Source organism: Melospiza melodia, chromosome 6 (assembly GCF_035770615.1).
Source record: "Melospiza melodia melodia isolate bMelMel2 chromosome 6, bMelMel2.pri, whole genome shotgun sequence".
NCBI classification, from domain to species: domain Eukaryota; kingdom Metazoa; phylum Chordata; class Aves; order Passeriformes; family Passerellidae; genus Melospiza; species Melospiza melodia.
Genome location: NC_086199.1, coordinates 25359873 through 25380422, shown reverse-complemented (window position 1 = coordinate 25380422; position 20550 = coordinate 25359873). Strand labels below are relative to the sequence as shown.

At 48.6% G+C, this 20550-nt stretch overlaps 2 protein-coding genes across 2 annotated transcripts; one reads left to right on the top strand and one right to left on the bottom strand.

Moving 5' to 3' along the window:
• Positions 1–4074: 4074 nt before the first annotated feature.
• Positions 4075–18230, bottom strand: LOC134419885 (uncharacterized). Its single transcript, XM_063159486.1, has 3 exons — positions 17741–18230; positions 16996–17193; positions 4075–6128 (listed from the first exon to the last, which is right to left on the bottom strand). The coding sequence occupies exons 1-3, from the start codon at positions 18228–18230 to the stop codon at positions 6085–6087; spliced, it is 732 nt and encodes a 243-aa protein (XP_063015556.1). The 3' UTR covers positions 4075–6084.
• On the top strand, positions 18229–19782 carry INSM2 (INSM transcriptional repressor 2). Its single transcript, XM_063159390.1, has one exon. It carries the CDS (start codon positions 18229–18231, stop codon positions 19618–19620), a length of 1392 nt encoding a protein of 463 aa, XP_063015460.1. The 3' UTR covers positions 19621–19782.
• Positions 19783–20550: the final 768 nt, after the last annotated feature.

The window sequence follows — 20550 nt, the reverse complement described above, 5'->3', positions numbered from 1 at the left end:
ATAGCTGTGAGAATGGGGAGATTTGATAATCTTGTAAGCAAATAAGTAAGCAAAATGTCCTCAAAACTTACTCTGAGTAGACTTGGAGGTGTTGGAAGGCTTCAGGTGACTGTCTGTGGTCTGGACTTCATCTGACAAGGCCCTCTGCATCTGGGCATGAATTTATTGCATCTGTCCATCACCACAGCTCATTTCATGAAACATCAACTGTCACATATTTTCCAGCATATTTAATCTCTATCTAGGACGTGAAGTTGTTGTGAGTGCTATTTGTTATTTGATATTTCATGCTCTCAGCCTGTTCAAAAAGCTGCTTAGTTAAGAAAGATCAAAACGCAGAGTGACATTTTTCTTTAAAATAAACATTAATACAGAGTCTCTTGGACTGTTAAAATACAAGAACACTGTGATAGTAACAAGTGTTATAAAATGTTATTTTAAAGCATGACCTGCTTCCTGCTCATCACCTAATATCACTGTGCTTAGAGGGGGAAGAAGGCTGTATTTGGAACAGTTATCTCCTGGGCAGGCAATAGCATCTGGTGATATTAAAATGTCATCAAATGAAAATATATGCAATAGCGTCCACCTCATTTGAATATGAAATGCAAGGACAATCCAAGGCAGACAACTGCTTGTTTAGAGTGATATCTGAATACAAAGGCTGGATCATCAATAATAGATAAAGGGTTTTTTGCTTGTTGTAAATTAGAGGTAGGATGGGTATTGTAGTTTTGTTTTTTAATTATTAATCACATTTGCAAGGCCGGCTTTTACAAAGCACCATGCAGAGTAAAAATGTAAAATACAAAGTGAGAAGAATTAATTTTATAATCTGACACTAGAATAAAGCATCCAAGCTCTCTATCAACTGCACTGAAAATTAGATGGTAACATTCTGGTAGTTCTGTCAAAGTCAAATACAGAAGCAATTGTTAAGTGTTGATAGGCAGTGGATAGAAGGTGTAATCCACTGGGAAGGTTTTGATCCAAAATGAAACAGTTTTCTACCCCTGCTAGTCAGGCAGAAATCTAATTACTCTCTTTTGATCTCTATGGAGAGGTAAACCAAAGAGTTATAGGTTATGGACAGTTTTATTGATTTTTATCTCAGAAATCAACAAGTGCAGGCTTTACACTTTACACATACTTGCTTAGCTGGTGATAGGATCAAATATTTCAAACTGGCTTTCCCTGCTACCAAGTCAATAAGCCTTTTAGTTGTTTTGTTCAAGTTGCACGGTGGATGTTAATATTACAGAACTTTTTTTCACTTAAATGCTTTGGGGAAAATGATTGCCAGGCTTATACTTGGGCATCTTTAACAAAAATCTAAGTATTTTTTTCCCATCTGCTTATTTCTCTCTTGCAGGACTACATTGTTATATTATGGCTTTATCTGGACAAGCAGCTGCATTTTTGATGAGGTAGAAAAGGACAACTGCAATTTAGCTGGTAACAGCAGCTAAAACAATTTCTGGAGCGCTCATAGGGCATTTCTAAGGTAGACCAGGAGTGCAAAGGAGGAGAAGGCTTTCTGTTTCTGGAATTTCCAGTGCACCTTTGAGAAATCAGTCACAAACTTCACTGCTTGTATTCTAGCACCAAAATATACCTTGGTCCTTTGTCCTGTCTCTATGAGTGCAAACATTTCCACAAATGCCCACTCTCATCAACTACAGCTTATGCAAATATTCAATCTTAAAAAACGCTAGCCCTTTTTCTCCAAGCTACTTCCTGTAAATCCTAGCAGGATGAGTTCAGACATGGGCATGGGGAGAATGCCTTGCTTTTCATACAAAGGACCCTTTTATGGACCTTTTTGATTAAGTGTAAATGTGTGTGAAAGATTTCCCAGGTAGTCTTACCTAAAACCTTGGCATGCAATCTATATCTCCAATCCTGCAAACAGGAGTTGTGCTATCAAGCTAAAAGATGTCAAGATTTCATGCCACCTTTTTAGAGGTATAATTATTTGGGGTCTGTTGTTAATTATACATATTCATGAAATCTAATCAGTCCTCAAGAATGTGCATCAAGTCAGGGTCTGCTTGTTCACATTCACAAAAAAGCCTGTTATTCTCACTTAACTCCAGTGTCAGAGCCACAGCCACAGAGCCTGGCATGAGTGTAGCTTCATGATTATTTTGATAGCTTCTCTTCTTCGTGTCCTGGGAGATAAGGCTGTTTCTCCCAGAGCTGCACTTTTCCCTGAATGACTGACAACCCCTTTAGAGGAGATCAACCCCTCTTTGTGCCCTTTCACTCACTCGGAGGTTATCAGCTAAAACTGCACTCAGCATTCAATCACATCTTTCCCCTGTGGCTGTAACTCCTGTTAACACAATTAACCTTCTGATGGGAACATAAAATGAATCTAGGGAGGGAAAAAGAGCAGAAATACATTCCCATGTTAAGGATTAAATGGCCTTAGTGCTTATAGCAGTGTTTTTTCACCTCTCTCTCTTCCACAGCATTGTGTGCAAGGGGCTATTAGCAGGAAGTCGCTGGTCACAAAATTCTTCCTACTAATACCAGCAGCTCTTATTTTATCAATGTTGGGGTCTTTTTTTTTTGTTTGGTTTTTTTTTTTTCCCTGTGTTTTTTTTTTTTTTTTTTAATTTAAGATTAATGGAAAGTACTATGGTATAGTAGATAGACAAACAAATACAAATTTGTATTTATTTGTGTTTTGTTTTGCTTACCTGCCTCCCCCCCCCCAAAAAAAATATTCTAAATCTGAAAGATACTGTTTGACAGCCAACCCTTCCCTTTTCTTTGACAGGAGGACATGATGGGGATGAATAATATCTGTCTTTTGGGTGTCTTTTTCTATGGCAGCTTTTTTAAATCATAAACAATCCCAATGTAAGCTCATGTTTGTTCTCATTTCCTGCCTGTGTTTCTGTACTGAGCTCTGTATAACTGTGTATGTGTCCCCCTGACCGTGCCCTAGTGTGTGCCTGCTCTAAGCATGCTTTAGCCACATCATTTTTGAGGAATATGAGTATACCCCCTCCTTCCCCACCTCTCCTGAAACTGAGGTATGAATTTTCATCCAAATGTTCCCTCTTTAACTCCCTCTGTGCTCCATGGGTGGCTCATTGTCCTGAAGAGCCAGGGGTCTGAGATGGAGGCCAGCAGTGCCTCCTTGGGCACTGGGCACAGGCTGAAACCTGTGGTACCAATGGTTCAGTGCAGGTCTGGTGCTGAAAAAACTCTGGCCTGGCTCTGGTTCTCACTCTGCTTTTCTTGGGCAAGCTAATGCTCTGCCCTACATTGCTCTACAGCAATATTTGTGAAGGATTTCCCCTCACTTCTAAGTCTTTTTTAAGAGCTGCTGAGGCAGCACTTGGAGGGCACCCCTTGGGCCCATTGACTCCCAGGGGTGAGGCTGAAGGTGAGCAGCCCTGGAAGGCACTTGTCCTCTGACTGACACTCTGTGCCCACTCTGTGCTCAGGAGAAGGACTTCCAGGTTCTGGGCTTTTTGGATTTCTCAGATCTTGCCCATTCTGAAGTGCTGTCCAGCAGCAGATACTGGCATGGTTTTAGTACTCCAGGTGTTTGCAGATTGTGGTGAAACTTGTAACTAGACAAGGGATGGAAAATCAACATCACTTTTCTAGCACAGACACATCCCCAAGCACACAGTGGCTAAACTGATGCAGCAGTTAAATGAGATGACATTTTGTGTTTTCCTGTAAGATTACAATATTACTGATTTTGACTCCACCCCATTGACCAGGTTTGCATAAACACAATAAGTGGCCAAGTCTAGCTGCTGAGGTGTGCCTGCTCTCTGCCTCTGTTGGCTGAATGAGTTTTATGCAATGGCTCTGGTGACAGATCTGGGGGACTTCCATCATTGCAGTATCAGGTATTTATCATGCAAGTGCCAGATTTGTATTTCCAGCACCATTCTCAGAGACAGAATTGCTTAAACAGTAACTAAAGCAGGCAGAGAAAAACAACAAGCCACTCCTTAATGTGTATTTCTTACAGATTCTTGTATGTTGTGATGCAAGAGACAACGTTATATGCACATTGTAGAAAGAAATGGACAAAGCAAAATATTTATGTTTTTTGGGACAAGCTTTAATAATGTCCAGTCTGACTTGTTGTTACATTTCCAAGTTCCTTTCTCAGTTCCTTGTTATAACCCTGCTCTCCCAAGCAGGGGGTTAGGGATGATCCATATGTGTGTGGACTTTACAGTGTTGCTACTGTAGATTTGTAAAAGTGTCATGAGGCTAAAAGTTATGTTGAACACACCATAATGTTGGAATGTGTCCCTGGCAAAATGAAAGTCTTTGCAGCTGGACACAAGTGCCTTGTACTGCTGAAGAAGAGCTGAGGGAACTCTGTGGATCTGCCAGTTTGCAGATGAAGCTGCTATAGGGCTTGCAAAAGAAGGTAAAGGAAACAGCTGATGGAAAAGGAAGATGCAAGGATATCAGCTGACAACTGAAGATTGGGCTAATTTTCATTGTAGGCTTTTTCTCTATTTCATACCTTTTTTCTCTTTTCAGTTCAGATGTGTTTAGATGTTAGTTGTTCTCCTGTCCTTGTCCTGAGAATTGATTATTGTATCCATGAGATATTGCTGGCATGAAGAAAACATTGAGAGTAATTAAAGTGAGGAAAGCTGATGTCAGGATTGCTTCTCCCTTTCAAAGGAAGTAGGAACCTCACCAGAACACAGTTTTGTTCCAAAGTAAACTCCATTCCAGTGGATGCAGTACCCAGGTGACCCAATTGAAACACAGCATGCTGGAGTGCTGCAGCAATGGAGCACTGACTGTGGAGTGCTGTGATCACCCTCAAGGTAAGGATGCAGCACAAGAATTGCATGTAGAAAGGGTGAGTCAGGGCTCACACCAGGATGCTGTGGCTTGGCTTTCATGAGAAACCAGTCAGCCATTGTCCTTCCCCACACAACTGCCCCAGTTCTCATGTTCTTACACGTTTCTGCTGCTGTATCTTTAGAGGGCACAGACCTGTGTGTGTTAGGGGGGTCACACTGGGGTGGCTCCAACAAGATGCATTGTGTGACAGGGCAAGGGCTGACCCAGGACACAGGGTGAAGAAATGCTTTCTGCTGGGCTGAGCCAGCTGGGAAGCCCAAAACCAGCACGGTGATGGGTTGAGAGCAATGTCATCAGCTTGGGATTTCCCACTGGGGAGAGAGACATGGATATAAACCAAATGGCTGCAAAAATGTGAATGCAGGACATACTAAGCAGCTCTTATCCTCCCAAAAGACATGTGTACTGGGGTGTTATGCAAATCTTGAAAGGATATAGCCTCCAGCTCATCCCATTGTTGAAAAGGATTAAGCCTCTGTGAGTGCTGGGCACTAAGGGATTATGGTTCAGCATCCAGAGAGGGATGAACCCGGACTGACTTATGGTGTTTAAGGGCTTTATGCCTTCACTGAACACCTACAGCTGTTACAATTTCTTTTGCCTGGCTTATGGCAATGTCAGGACAGATACTCTAACTTTTCCATTGAAATGCTGATCATCATGAACTCTCTTTCCCTGGATCCACACACGGATGTGCTAATAAAAAGCAGTATTTGAGATATGGCATTGTGTCTTCTCTGCTAAACTTGGTCACTGTTATGCAGAGCAGCTACCATCTGTGTCCTGCTTCACTGCCTGTGACCACAGCCATTGCAGGTAGGTGTGTCACCAATCCTCTCCCACAACAGCCTCACTGTGGTATTTTACAGCCCACAGCACTTCACATTACTTCTTCATGTAAAAGTTCAGTGTTGTGGTCCAGCCCTTGGGAATTAGTGTCTGAGCTGGCTCTGCAGTACAGGGGTGATGTGGTTATCAATCCTTCTGATAGGGCTGGAGCAGTCTCTGACTGGTGGGGGGGCTTGTGCATTACTACATAATACATCAAACCTCTGGTGTGGCAGCTTCTTCAGAAGAGGAGATAAATTTTTCAGTGCCCCATGTGCCTCTGTGCAGGGCTCTGTCATTCCACACACCAGGGATTGGCTTACCAGCATCAGGGGACTCAAACAAGGGTGGAGAAGGTCAGGCTTGCTTATTCTGAAACATGTGATCTGCTTAACACAGCTCTAGGCTTTTGTGAAGGAGTCTTCTCTTACAGTCTGGAGGGAAAAAAAAAAAGAAGAGCTTAATTGGGAAATTAACTGAAACAATTCTGTAATATAGATAATTTCCTCTTCTTCATCTTCAGGTGGAAGTACTGGGACAAGCTCCTGCATCAGCGACTGCGAGAAAGTTATAGCTTGACTTCATCTCTTCTTCATTGATGTGAACTCCTTTTGTTACAACTGCAGAGTGCAGCTGAGTCTGTACAGTCTTGACTGTCCACTGCTGTTTTACACTTTGAATTCAACAGCTCAGAGGCACAATGGACATTAGTGACAAATTGTGTCTCTCAAGGGTCTGTACTGGGACCAATGTTATTACATAACTTCTTTAATTACATGGATAAAGTGTTCAAGTGCACCCCCAGCAAGTTTGCACATGACACCAAGCTGAGTGGTGCTTTGAAACACCTGAAGGACAGGATGCCATCCAGAGGGACCTGGACAAACTCAATAAGTGGGCCCAGGGAAATCTCAAGAGTTTTAACAGGACTGAATTCAAGGTACTGCATTTGGGTCAGGGCAGTCCCCAGTCTCAGCACAGGCTGGGGATGAGCAGCCCCAGGGCAGCCCTGCCCAGAGGGACTTGGGGGTGCTGCTGGCTGAGAGGCTGCACATGAGGCACCATGGGCACTGCCAGCCCAGAGAGCCAAACGTGTCCTGGGCTGCAGCCAGAGCAGCGTGGGCAGCAGGGCCAGGGAGGGGATTCTGCCCCTCTGCTCTGCTCTGCTGAGAGCCACTGCAGGGCTGCACCAGCTCTGGGCGCCAGCACAGCAGGGACAGGGAGCTGCTGCAGTGACTCCAGAGGAGGGACACCAAGATGATTAGAAGGGTGGAACATCTCTCCTATGAGGAAAGGCTGAGAGAATTGGGGTTGTTCAGCCTGGGAAAGAGAAGGCTTTGGGGTGGCCTTCCAGTACCTGATGGGAGCCTACAAGAGAGACGGAGAGAGACTTTGTACAAGGACGTGTGATGACAGGACAAGAGGCAATTACTTCAGACTAAATTAGAGTGGCCTTAGATTAGATATTAGGCAATAATTCTGTACTGTGAGAGTGGTGAGGCCCTGGAACACGTTGCCCTAAGAAATGGTGGGTGCCTCATCTCTGGAAGGGTTCAAGGCCAGGCTGGATGGAGCTCTGGGCAACCTGGTGTAGTAGAAGGTGTCCCTGCTCGTGCAGGGGGGTTTGGAACAAGATGATATTTAAGGCCACTTCCAACCTAGACCATTCTGGGACTCCATGATTATCAAGTTTTGCTCATCTGAGCTGAAGCACAGAAAACAATAGAGAAAACAAGGGAAGATGATAATAGGGTTGAAACTGCTGTTTTAAAACATCTGCTGTTCTCCATTTTTCTTGGCTTCTGCTTCCCACCCCTTTCATTCTAGAATCTCTTGATGAAATAGAAGTAAAATCCACTGGTCTGCATTTCAGAAAGTAGTCTTTAAACTTTCAAACATGATAGACATTCTCACCTATATTTTCCATGCACAAAAACTGCAATGAAAAAATATCAAGCAAAATTGGCAGTGTGTGCCTGGAGGTCCTTTTAAAAAAAATGGACCCATTCAAAACTATATTTTACCCTTGGTCCTAAATAACTGGTTTGTGTTCCAGGTGAATTTCTGCAGCAATTTGCAGTTCTACTTTTTCAATTATCCATTTTTCCTCTATTGAGATCTTATTCATTTCCATTTACTTCTGCAAAGTCCTTTTTCCTGTTCTCAGTGCCATTATGCTTTTCCGGACCATTTCTTTGAAATTAAGTGCTTGGTTCTTTATCTTTTCATCATTAATTACTGATATCTTTTTGACCTCTGCTTTGTAAGTGACCGTGCCATATTTCTATTTCCTATCTTTTAGGCTTGGTTAAGATATTTTCTTTCTTTAATGACCTGCTCTGAATAGCTTTGCTCTTGTTTTTCAGTCATTTCCCAGAATGGCCACACAGCCAAACCTTTGCCCTCCTCTCTTGTTTTTCATCTTGTCTCTGCTGTATCAATGGCCTAGTTAAAAGTGTATTTTACAGCTGGCTGAGGACAAACCTCACTCCATTTTTATAATTATGCTGACCATAATCTCAAAAACCTTTTGCTATGACTGTGCACCAGTTAGAACTTCTCTATGGAAGGCCAGAGGCAGTTGGGTGTGAACAGAAGTGGGTGCTGCTTTCAGACTTGGGGTTTGGTTTAGAAGAACATGAACAGAAGCCATGAATGTTGGATTAGTGAAATGTTAGTTTAAATGGCTGAGGACTTTTTCCTGTGTAAAGGTTGTGAGTTTTTTTGTCAGCTCTTCAGTGAGATGGGTGATACTTTGGTACTTCAGGAAGGCTCAAACCTGTCATTAGGTATCAAAATTATTTCTTGGACTGGTTCCACATATACCATTTCACCATGCCTTATAGTGGCATTTTCATTTGCTTCTTCCTTCTTAATAATTCTCCAAGGATTTTTTTTTATTTTATAATTGAAAATATTCAAATAGTTCATAAATTATTTTCCTGTCTTTGCCAAATTTCCCATTAGCATCAGTGGAATCTCATTTAGCAGACAAGGTTAGACTCCACCATCACCTCCCAGTATTCCTTTCTTGTGGACTGATGGCTAGGAAGGAAGGCCAGCTGTTTTTTTCAAAACTCTGAGAGTGGGGCCTTGTTGCTGAAATATATTTAATATATGTGTAAAGGGAGACATGATACATGCAGGCATTTGCTGTCATTTTGTTCTTTTAAATAAATAACTGAGTATAATGAGTCTCAGCCACAGAATGAACATAATGAACCTCTAAAAAAGATGTTGTCTGAGAGCAATATTTACCACTGAGGAAGGGATTGTTACAGAAATCAGAATTGTTTAGACGTTAGCGAGTGAGGTAAGAATCTATTAAAGGAATTAAAAGCAAAGATGACTCATCACACATTTCTGCTTATTTGTAAGAGACACATGAAAGGCAGGGATTTCAAAACATTTGTATTAGAAAAACATCAATAACAAAGCCCCCTGATTTAATTTTTCAGTCTCATGGGCTTCAAAAGAAGATGTGACTTTCCCACATCTGCCTTGAAAATCACACAGCGCTGGAAACTAGAAAAGGCTTGCTTTGCTTTGCTACATTTAATTTTTAGATTGGTCACCTATAGGTGAAATTTACACCATTTTCTTCTCTGCAAAAAAATCTAGAAACTGTTTTTGTTGCATTGAGAGTCAGGTTTCTGGTATGTCTCAAAGGGGAAAGTGCTGCTGCCCCTGCTGCTGAGGCTCCTGTGGCTGCCAAGGAAAGCCTGCCTCACCCCCTGCTCGCCTCTCACTCCCCTTCTCCAGCCAGCACACTGCTCTCCCTGCTGAGAAAATCCTTCTGGAACAGTGAGCAAGGGAGTCAAGCAGCTCTCTGTGCTCTGCTTTCCCTGCCATGGGCAGGAGACCCTTGCAATGGCTTAGTGTGCCCATTTAGGCACGATACAGCACGGCCAGGCTTTTATGAGGTTATCTGGGAACTGCAGCAAAGTGTCACAGCACAGCTGTGGTAGAAAATTGGTCTTAAATGTTTTTCATAGTAGGATACAGATAATATTGGTAATATAAGTACAGAATTTTTATGGGTACCTTTGCTATAGGAGCATAATAGACAACATAGGAACAAAAGCAAGAAACAGAGAAAGAAGTGAAAGCAGAGGAGAATGTGTACACAAAGAAGCAAGTTGGCCAGTGCAGTGACAATGCTGGAAAAAGAAAAGAAGATACAGCTTAGCAAGTCTCAATCTCTTTCATTGTACCACTTAAGTTTTGCTGAGCAATGTTATTTCAGATGTCTCCTGTAAATCCATCATCTCTTAGAATATGAACTGGAAATGAACTGGCTAGTACAAGCTCCTGCTCATTTTGAAAGGACAGTCAGTAAAGTCCTGACGTGGTGCAAGGGGCAATAATTTGCCTGCACAGAGGAGGCGCCTCAAGGATCAAACGCACTTATAAGGCTGTGCAGCAGCTGGGAAGGGGGGAGCAGGGAGGAGAGGAGGGAATGTGACCTGGCTGTTCCCAGGTGAGACAGAGCCACTGGATGGAGCGCTGCTGGGGAGAGCTGCCACACTGCTGCAGGGCTGCTCCTCTCCCTCCCTCATTCCTGACTCGGCAGAGCCCAGTGAAGCTGGTGGTGGTGACAGGCAGAGCCCTGCAGCTCTCTGGCTCGGATGAGAAGTGCCACGCGTTCAGGAAAATTAAGCTGTGCTGAGCTCAGGGCCCCAGGGTCGGTGTCAAACTCCTGCCAGGCTTCTCCAGTCTGGGCTCATTGCTGAGGATGAGGAGGGTAGGCAGGGAGAGAGAGGACGAAGGGGCAGGAAGGTTCTGAGATCTCACATCCTTCTCCAAAAGGTGCGGTCAGATCTAGCAAGGTCAGCAGAAAATGAAGGCAGCTACTCTGAGTTGTGGAGGCACCTCCCCATGCCCTGAAACAGCACCATGTCCTGCACGGGCTGGGCCCAGTGGGCCCTGAAACTCAAACTGGCTTTTGGGGACTTTGCTTTTTAGGAAAAAGTGATTCCTTTCTGAAGTGGAACTTTGTGGAGGAAAAAAACCCCAACAAACCAATTTCCACTTTTGAGAATTAAGAAAAACTGTTTATTTTAATGACACGCTTTCTCTTTACTGCATACCATTTAAAAATGCCAAACTGCATTTTTTCCTCACACTTAAAGGTACAATTAGCCATATAAACATAAACCAGACATAGGGCATTTCAACCCAGGAACCAACTGCTTTCAAATTCATCATGCTCTAAGAAAAATGCCTTTATCCTAAGGTATCTACAGGAGCTGCTGCCATGTTTGTTCCAACACATGATGCTTGTTTTGTAAGTCCTGTCCTAACTCTGACATTCTTTACTTTGATTTTCATTTCTAATACAGTTCTGTTTGTGTATCTTCCAACTGAACATACCGTGCTTCTGTTTAACTGTCTATTTATAGTCATAAGAGAAATAAACATATAAAATAAATGCATCTTGATGCATAGCTGTGCAGCAGTACAGATGTTTTATTAATGAAAATGAATCCAGCTTTTTGTAAGTCATGGCAGCAATATAACGTATCATTGTTTGCTTCTCTGCTAGATGGTCCCTGCTGTTTTTACATAGAAATTCCTGTAATACTTAAAGGACATCTGGAAGAATTCAGCCAATTAATCGAATTCACGCAGGAGCTAGGCTAATGGCTGTCTGAAAGGCAGATTACATTAAATCAAACTTGCAATATGAATGAAAGTACTTAATCATACATGCAACATTCATTAGACGTGGCACAGCAAGTGTTTTGATTACTTTAATGAAAGATCAGGTAAAGTGCATCAACTGAACAGATTGAAGAGACAGCATGCTTACAAATGTTTGATTATGTTGACTATCAACAGAAACAGTGCCAGTAATTTATAGCAAAACATGTTTGGAGGAGGAGGAGGATGAAGCTGGTGAACTTGGGAGGCAAAATGAAATTTAGGCCCTGTCTCCAAGCACTTTAATTAATATTTAGGATAGCTAGACTTTGATTAAATGTCACAAAAGAAGGAAAACAAATGTGAGTGGAGAATCCTGCATGGCAGCTGCTAGGGATCATTATATTAGCAGTACTTGGAGCATGATGCTGGTTTTGAGTCCCCTCTCCTGGCTTTGAAGAAAAGAGGGCTAAGTCTGAAGTGGAAAAAAATTTTCAAAATTTTTCAAAATGAGATATATGCACGATGATTTTGGCTTGGTGCTGCTTTTCCCCTGGGTTCTGCTGGAGACATCCTCCAGCCGCCACTGCCCTTGCCCTCTGTGCAGGCACTGGCACCTGGAGAGGGGAGGGAAGCTTTGGTTTTAGACCCTCCTGAACCACTGCTGCATCTTCCCTTTTCCCACCTCATCAGCCAGCACAGCATTTTGCCATTGCCCTGCAGGGTTGCACGTGGGTGTTCACCCACAAAAAACAGAGGAGGGTCTCCATCCTGACACACCTGCCAGGAGCTGGCACTGCAGCCTTGCCTCTCTGAAGCACAGTGGGCATTTGCCAGGTCTCATCTATGAGAGAACAAGGTGGATGGGCTCAGAAGCTGGAGGTGCACTGTCAGAAAAGAGCAGCAGCTCTCTGGCTCAGTGCCTTTCCTTGCCCTCCTCTGTCACATTCCCTGCAAAGAGATGAATCACTATTTCCTTTTGGGAGCTGTCATCCTCCTCGTTGCTTTTCTGAGATGCAGGAACTCAGCTCAGATGAGGTTTATTTCCTTGTAATGCAATTTTCCATCTAGTTCCTTCTCAGTGCTGCTCTGCCCAGCTGTTTCTAGCCAGCTTTCCGTGTTGGTTTGCTTGTCTTCTCCCACCCCCTGCCACTGGTTTTCCTATCAGCATCTCCCACGCTCCATCTGTCCCTCTGCAGCTGTTGCTGGCAGTGGTGGCTCCTGCACGGTGGCTCCTGCACTGCCATCTGCTTTGCAGTGGCCAGGCCACGCCTGCACCTTATTCCACAATAAATCCTGCCCTTCCTTTCCATAGGCAAGCAAAGACACAGTAGCATACTTCTGTCAGGAATTGCATCCAGTTCTGGCAGGAAAAGGATCTGGGAACTTGGTGTGACCTGAAGAACGTGGAGGGAGAAATAGAGAGGGTATCATGGACCAGGGGTGGCAGAAAGGTGTTGGGCAACAGCCCTGGGGAGTTGCCTGTTGCACCTCGGAGTCAGAGGAGCTCTATTGAATGAGGTGGCCTTAGAACAGGGGCATGAAAGAATTATTGGGACTGGGGGGAAAGAAAAAAATGTAGATATTTCCCTGTGGGCTCAGCTCCCTGCACCACATCCCTGCAGAACTGAATAGGCTCCAGTGCCAGCACAAGAGCAGGATGAAGTGTGACCATAAGAATCAAGTATTTGTGGCTGTGATTCATCTGCTCCTGATCTCTGCTCTCTGAAAGCCTCCTAGATTGAGATCTTCTAGGAAACTAGGCAACCAGCATGTTTCTCTGTCCTGCCCAAACTCTGCTGGAGGCAGATGTGGAGCTTCCCTTCACTGGAGGCAGGCATGGAGTTTCAGATACTTAATTTCTCCCGCTCTCCTGCTGCCTTGTCTTTGGTCTCTTCAGCTGTTGCTCTCTCTGCACACAGAACCACCCACCTGTCTGCACACAGACCTGCACTGAGCCCAGCTGGGACTCAGCCTCCCTGAAAGCCACTGCTGATATCCATATAACTGATAACCATGGCCCTCTGTACTAGGAGATCTCTATTTTAGTGAGCTACAACATATAGTGATGCTTGTAGGGAACACACTGCTGAGAATCTCATGCCAAAGAAGCCAAATCTTCCCATTTATGACATGGTGAGATCGATAAATGACTCCAGCAGGCAAATCTGGCCAATGGCAAAGGGCTCCAGCCTGTGGGGTATGAGCTGAAATCCAGCTGAAATCTGTCATGAAAGTCACAGTGGCCCCATCGATTCTCCTACAACTTTTATAAGTTTGGGAGCATCAGTCTGCTCCCTGGAGAGGACCTGGTTTCCCTGCAATGGGCTGATGCAGATGGAGGTGGGGAAGAACCAAAATGTGAGGTTGCTCCTTTGGCCCTTGTGCAGCTGGTCCCTTGTGGAGCAGGGACAGGAGCCACGGCACTGCTGTCCTCCCAGCATCACCTCAGCGACGTGAGGGGATGGCACCTGTTCCCAGCATCACTTCATTTGTGGGAGAAGAGGAAGGTTAAATGTTCTCATGGTGCCTTCAAAACCCTTCAAATCCCTCTAACCCAAGTCAGAGGACACTTCACAGAGCAGTGTTTTCTGCCTTCCCTGATGGAAAGATTTTGTTAATATTTGATCAATGAAGAAAACATAGCAGCTGTTAGCATCATTTTCCTCTTGAAGCAGATTGTCCTCAGGTAAAACAAAACACAATTAAGAGACTAGCAAGGTCAGTTATATTAGACAATCCATATCCTCATAATGCAGATATTTCCTTCAATGTCTGTCACCAGCATCAAATCCCCAACCACAGCAGGATAATTGGCAGCCCTGTTCTCGGGGGAAGATGAAATGGTTTGTGCTGCCACCAAAACCAGCCTGGATTTTGTTTAAGTGCAGGAGCCTGGGGGTGGAATCGCTCATCCAGCTCCACTGCTGGAGAGCCATGTATCAAGGACAGGCTTCTGAGGCAGCTTCTGTCTCCCTCCTACTTACTGCTCCATTAATTACAAACCAGATATCAGGGAAAGATTTAAAAGTCAACTTTATTCGAAATCCTTCAATATAAAAAACTCAACCACAACAATGTTTTTTTTGTGGTGGGGAGGGGAAACATGAAGGAGAGAAATGTTCTTTAATCCTTTGCTTATAGTTATTCTCTATTTTATTTTTAACTCTTATTTTTTAAAAGCTGTAGTTATTTTTTCTTTTACTGAGTGGCAAAAGGAATTTCTCTTTTTATTTCTGTCCCCTCAGCCCCCAGAAGAGTTTTAGGGTTTTCTCTGGGAACCAGACCTCACTTAAGACCTTCTCTCTGCCAGCTGACATTTCTGTCATACATTCCTCTTGCTGTTTATGCCCCAAGACTGTTCAGAAATACAAATGCAGCTGCCCACTTGCTTGACAATGTTTTATTTGGGGACCATGGAGGTGTAGACCTGTTCTTCAGTGTCTGCACAGGTTTCCAGGTGTCCTGGAGCTGCTGGAGACATGGCTGGGGCTGAAAGCAGTGATATCCCTATGGCACAGCCAGAGATGAGAGTCTCCAGACTGCTGGGATGTACAAGGATCTGGATGATGAGCTTCTAGTCCAAACTCTGGAGCACCCTGGGCAATCAGATGGAATCATGGAATTGATTAGGTTGAAAAAGACCTTTAAGAGTTCAACCATTAACCCAGCACTGACAAGTCCACCCCTAAACCATGTCCCTAAAAGAAGGCAACAACAGGGAAAGGTGTCTAGAGGAATCTGAAGATTGTCCTCACTTTGGAAGGTCCCCAAGAGGTTGGCCCAGCCATCACTGAATCTGGCTGCTGAATCTTGGCAAGGCTTCAATGGGTCCCTCAGGCTTATGTTAGCAGCACATTTATGAGCAAGGCTAAAAGTCCCCTCACACAAAATGAGAAACTTTGGCAAAAAGGGAGGCAGAGCAGTGTTGTACCAAACTAACAGTGCTTGTTTCCATTTCCTAGCACACCAGCATTCAGCCTCAACCAGGGAGGAGGGAATGGACTGAGGAAGCAAAGGATGCGAGATTAGGAACTGGCTCCTCTTGTTTTCACCCTGCCAGCTCCCCACCAGCTACTGCATTTTCCCACTAGAATTTTGATTTCCTATTTACTGTGGGATTAACCCTTTGGTTAATCTCAGATCATTTAAGGATGACTCTCATGTAAGCAGCCAATGTGTTTAATCAAGGCCAATCTGATTTTAGCAGATTGTAGAGAGCACAGTGTAAGGACAGGAGCAATAACATTATTCAGCTCTTTGCTTAGAAAAGTTTTGACCTTAAATAAAGTTTCCCTGTAGCAGTATGTTCAGGAGGGTGTAGTGCTGCACTCTCAGCTAGGTGATGGGACTACTGAAATGTAATAAGACAGTGAAAAAAAAAAATCCAGCAAATTTGCACAGGATTTGGAGATGTGTCCACAACATTGTTAACTACTATTATTAATTATCTGAATTTTCTAACCGTAAAATTTTTGATAGGAGTAAAGGAGGATGGCAACAAGATAAACCCGTGTAACAGTTTGGAGAGCTTAGAAGCTGTGAGAGTTGGGTGTAATGCCAGTCACTACAGTTACATTCTCTTGCAAATGTGGGAGGGGAAATAATCTGTAATCACAGAATAATTGTGATCTTTCCAAGTGGAAGCCAGGGCACTGGGAGTTTGTACTGGGGCAGAGACAGCCTGGGGAAACCAGCATATTTACTGAGAGAAATAAGGCACAAGGAGGCTGCACCAGCTCGAATCCCCAGGCAATTTTGCCGGTGCATTTGTCAGCATTGGCACACGCTGCAGCAAGAGCAAGGTGCAGTGATGGGTTCTACAGTTTTGGGTCCCACCTTAAAAACTGATGATAAACTGGAGGCAAGTTTAGAAAGCTACAAGAGGGCTGTGCTGGAGGGCACTGTGAGCAGGGGGAGGCACAGAGAGGCACCGCATCGCAGGGAGGGACATCAGCTGGGGGGGATCGAGCAGCAACCCCACATCTGTGACTGTAGGATACTGCCCAAGCCTTCCCACGATGTCTGGGCCATGTCACATGATGGAGAAATTCCCTGATGCAGCTCCAATCTACAGCTTTTACTGGAAAAATATTTGGAGTTTCAGTAATCACTCAATACATGTGCTTTCCAATGGGGACTTTACCTTCAGATACTCCTGTGCTGGAAAAGGCATTGTTGGATTCCTCACCTCTTAGGACTGGAAACTGAACTGGACATTCCAGAACTAGACATTCCTACCACAGACTATTTTTGCAATGTGACAAAAAAAAAAAAAAAAAAAGAATGGGATGTTAATGGGAATATTGTTTACAAGGGGAAACTGAAAGAACTATTTACATATTGCTTGGAGGAACAGTGGATCTGTAACCAGAGATCCAGTTATTCAGTGAGAAATGTAGCTGGAAAGTCCAGCTACAAGGGTAGAAAAATTTTGGGTAAAAATCAAGCAGCCAGTCAGTCGAATGGCCTAAGTGCATGAAAGCCTGGCTCATTGGTCCCAGTTACAGAGGCTCCTACTAACAAAGGGCGATCTCTAGCCCGTGGACTGTATAATCTAATCCGAGATCCAGTGCAACCATGAAAATGGAGGAAAATGGGAGAGTAATGTAAAACATGATTAAGACTTTGCTAAGCAAATATAATTGGAGCACTTACACAGAGAAGTGGTTTGAGAGATTTTTGAGCAGTGGGAGGAATTCTGGTTTTGCATGAAGGCTTCACATCTTTCTTCCACATCTGGAAAGCCCGTCGAACCAGAGGGGCTGTTCCTCCCTTTCTCCTGGTGCTCTCTCCTTCCTCCGGCTGGGCGATGCTTCCAGCAGCGAGTCCTGCCCTGGTGAGGGCTGTCTGTGCCTGGTCACGGAGAGAGCCGCGGTCATTCCCGATGGCACGCCATCTCGTGTATACTGCGGGCAGCGGGTCTGCGGTGGGACAGCCCGGTCCTGCCCCAAGGCCGGGCTCGGGGACAGCAGGAGACGCTGGACAGCCCGGTCCTGCCCCAAGGCCGGGCTCGGGGACAGCAGGAGACGCTGGTACCGCGCGGTGGGGCCGGCGGGGCTGCTGAGCCCCCGCTGCCAGTGCGCTTGGATCCCCTAAAAGGCGATTGTGCTTTGGCAAACACGGCTCCTGCCTTGCCCCGGGGGCGCAGCAGCTGCCACCCGGCTCAGGCGCCCCGAACGGGCCGCGAGTTGCACCGGGCGGGACGGGGGGCAGGTTCGGCCGCGTTTGCACTTTGCGGTACCATGTAAGAACCGCGTCTTAGTGCAATACAACACCAGCGGGAGGCTGCCCGCGGGTGAGGCTGCCAAGGGACCAGTCATGGCCACTACGCAGAGCCGTGATTTAGCATTTTACGCGGCGGCGGCAGCCCGGCAGCCCTGCCCTTGCATTGGGAGCTCACCGCAATGCCGGAGCTTGCTGGCTACTTCTGGGAAAACTCCTGATGTGGCTGTGCAGAAGGACGGAGCCAGTTCCCGGCTCCGGCTCGCTTCGGCGGAAGGATGCGCGGGGCGGTGCGTGCGGCCCCGGCAGCGACGGAGGCACCGCACGAACACCCACGACAGACGCTCCTGCTCGAGCCCCGTCGGCCCCTCGGCCGAGGCGGCAGCGCCCGTGACCCAGCTCGGGGTCTCTCCCACCGGGGAGCCGTTCCGGCCCGTCGCCTCCCTCAGTCTCGCAGGGTGCGGGCTGCGCTCCCCGAGGCACCCGCCCGTCCCCGCGGCGGCGGCCCCGGCCCGCTCCAGCCCCGCCGCCAGCGCCGGCCCCAACTCCTCATTGGCCGCCGCCGCCGGAGGGAGGATGACGCCGGGCGGGAGCGGGCGCCGGGGGTATAAAGGCCGGGCGGGCTGCGGGCCGTGCCGCGCTCCCGCTGCCCCGCACCGCCCCGCCATGCCGCGCGGCTTCCTCGTCAAGCGCAGCCGGAGACCCGGCGGCTCCTACCGGGCGCGCCCGCGGGAGCGGGACCCTGACCGGGACCCTCCGCCCACGCCGCCGGCCCCGCCGCCCGCCGGCGAGAACGGCCCCGCCGCTAGACAGGGAGCGGAGGAGGAGAAGGGCGAGGAGGAGGAGGGAGCCGTCGCCGCTTGCCCCGCGACGTGGCCCCCCGGCGGCGGCTGCGGCGGCCCCGGGCTCACCCCGCCGGAGGCTCCGGCCGCCTGGGGGGCTCCGGGGCCGTGCAGCGCGGCGGGGCCGCGGGCGGCTCTCTTCGAGCGGTGCCTCAGCTCTCCCGCCTCCGCCGAGTCCTTCCCCCTGGCCGCCTCCTTCCCGCCCGCCGAGAAGCTGCTGCTGCAGCCGCGCACGCCGCTGCCCGCCCCGCCGCTGCCGTCGGTGCCCGCGCTGAAGCGGCCGTCCCGGGCCAAGGCGCCGGCCAAGAAGGGCAAGGCCACGCGGAAGCTGAGCTTCGCCGACGAGGTGACCACCTCGCCCGTGCTGGGGCTGCGCATCAAAGAGGAGGGGCCCGAGGGCCGGCCGGGGCCGCCGGCGGGGCGCACGCCGCTGGGCGAGTTCATCTGCCAGCTGTGCAAAGAGCAGTACGCGGACCCGCTGGCGCTGGCCCAGCACCGCTGCTCCCGCATCGTGCGCGTCGAGTACCGCTGCCCCGAGTGCCACAAGATCTTCAGCTGTCCCGCCAACCTGGCCTCGCACCGCCGCTGGCACAAGCCGCGTCCCGGCCCCAGCGCCGAAGGCGCCGCCTCCGCCCCGCCGGGCAAGGAGAACAGCCCCGAGCGGCGGCCCCGCGGTCCCGCCGCGCCCCAGCCGCCGCCGGGGACCCGTCAGCACCGCGGCGGCGCGGACAGCGCCCCGGCCGCCCCCGGCTCCAGCCCCGGCCCAGCTCACGGCGGCGCTCCCGGTGCGGGCGGCGGCCCCGGCGGGGAGGCGTTCGCCTGCCCCTGCTGCCAGAAGCGGTTCCGGCGGCAGGCTTACCTCCGCAAGCACTTGGGCACCCACGGGGCAGCGCGGCCCGCCGCTTTCGGCCCGCCGGAGCGCGGGCCCCTCACCTTCGCCTGCCACCTCTGCGGCGCTCGCTTCCCCTCGGCGGACATCAGGGACAAGCACCGGCTGTGGCACGCCGTGCGGGAGGAGCTGCTGCTGCCGCCGCCGCCTCCCGCCGGGGTCCCCGAGAGCGGCGCGGCGGGCGGCGAGCGGCAGGGCTTCCCCTGCAAACACTGCCCCGCCACCTTCTTCAGCGCGCCCGGGCTGGCGCGGCACGCCAGCAAGTGCCACCCGCCGGAGAGCAGGCAGGTCCTGCTGCTCCAGGTGCCCGTCCGGCCGGGCTGCTAGGCCCGCGGCCGCCCCGGTGGGACTGCTCCGAGAGCCCGGGCTAGCCGAGCGAGCCCTGGCCACGCTGCAATTCCTATGGAAAGTCTCGGCTCTCACGGCTGCGACGTCGGAGGGACCGCCCGGTGACTCCCGGCCGATGCAGCGACGCGCGCCCGGCCGGCACGGCGGCGTGTAGGGCCAGGGGCCGCACTGCCGGCAGCGCTCACGGCGAGCCCCGCAGCTCCTCAGCCACCGGGGCGGCCGGGGGACGGCGGCAACAGGCGAGAAGCCCCGCCAGCGTCGGCCGGGAGGCGGGCAGTGCCGAGGCGTCGGGTGGCGGCCCACCGCCGGTTACCGCCAGTATCTTCCGTAACGACGGAGAGAATTACTGTTGTATATAGGGTATCTAAAGAGAGGAATTATTTTTCGTGAGAAAAGGAGCCTGATCTAGTGACCTTGTTTTCGTAGCCTTAGCCTCGAGCTTCAGCATTCGTGGTGTACTCTAAGGTAGCTGAGAAGGTAAATGTTCATATTAAGTCAGTGTCAAGTCACATAATAGCTAGCAAAACGTATGGGAAATTAATCGTGCTGTCTGCTTAATTGAAATACGAGGTGTTGATCTATAGCTAAGTACGCATCTCCTGCTTACTCCGTGTCTCTGTCCTCTAGCAACTGTGTGGTAGGCAAAACTCCCGTCTCCGGCAGCTGCCCGTCCCCGAAGCTGCTGCGCTCCGTTCTGGCTCGCTAGCGCGGCACGGGCAGCAGCCGGGAGGGCGGGTCGGTGCCCCGGGCCGGGCCGGGCTCGGTGGGCAGCGTGTGTCCCTGCCGGCCCCCGCACCGAGGAGCGCAAAGCGCCGTGTGTGCGGCTCGCCCTTCCAGCGGCCTCCGACCTCTCCCCTGTGAGCTGCGCTTTTGATGTGAGCTCCTCCGAGTCTTGTGAGCAGCTGAAAT

Coding starts and splice junctions, on each gene's coding strand:
- INSM2 (XM_063159390.1), top strand. CDS start 18,229: ATGCCGCGCGGCTTCCTCGTCAAGCGCAGCCGGAGACCCGGCGGCTCC.
- LOC134419885 (XM_063159486.1), bottom strand. CDS start 18,230: ATGGCGGGGCGGTGCGGGGCAGCGGGAGCGCGGCACGGCCCGCAGCCC. Junction 17,194..17,740: donor CAGCAAGCTCCGGCATTGCG/GTGAGCTCCCAA, acceptor CTCCGTGACCAG/GCACAGACAGCCCTCACCAG. Junction 6,129..16,995: donor CTCTCAAACCACTTCTCTGT/GTAAGTGCTCCA, acceptor TTTTCCCTCCAG/ACTGTAAGAGAAGACTCCTT.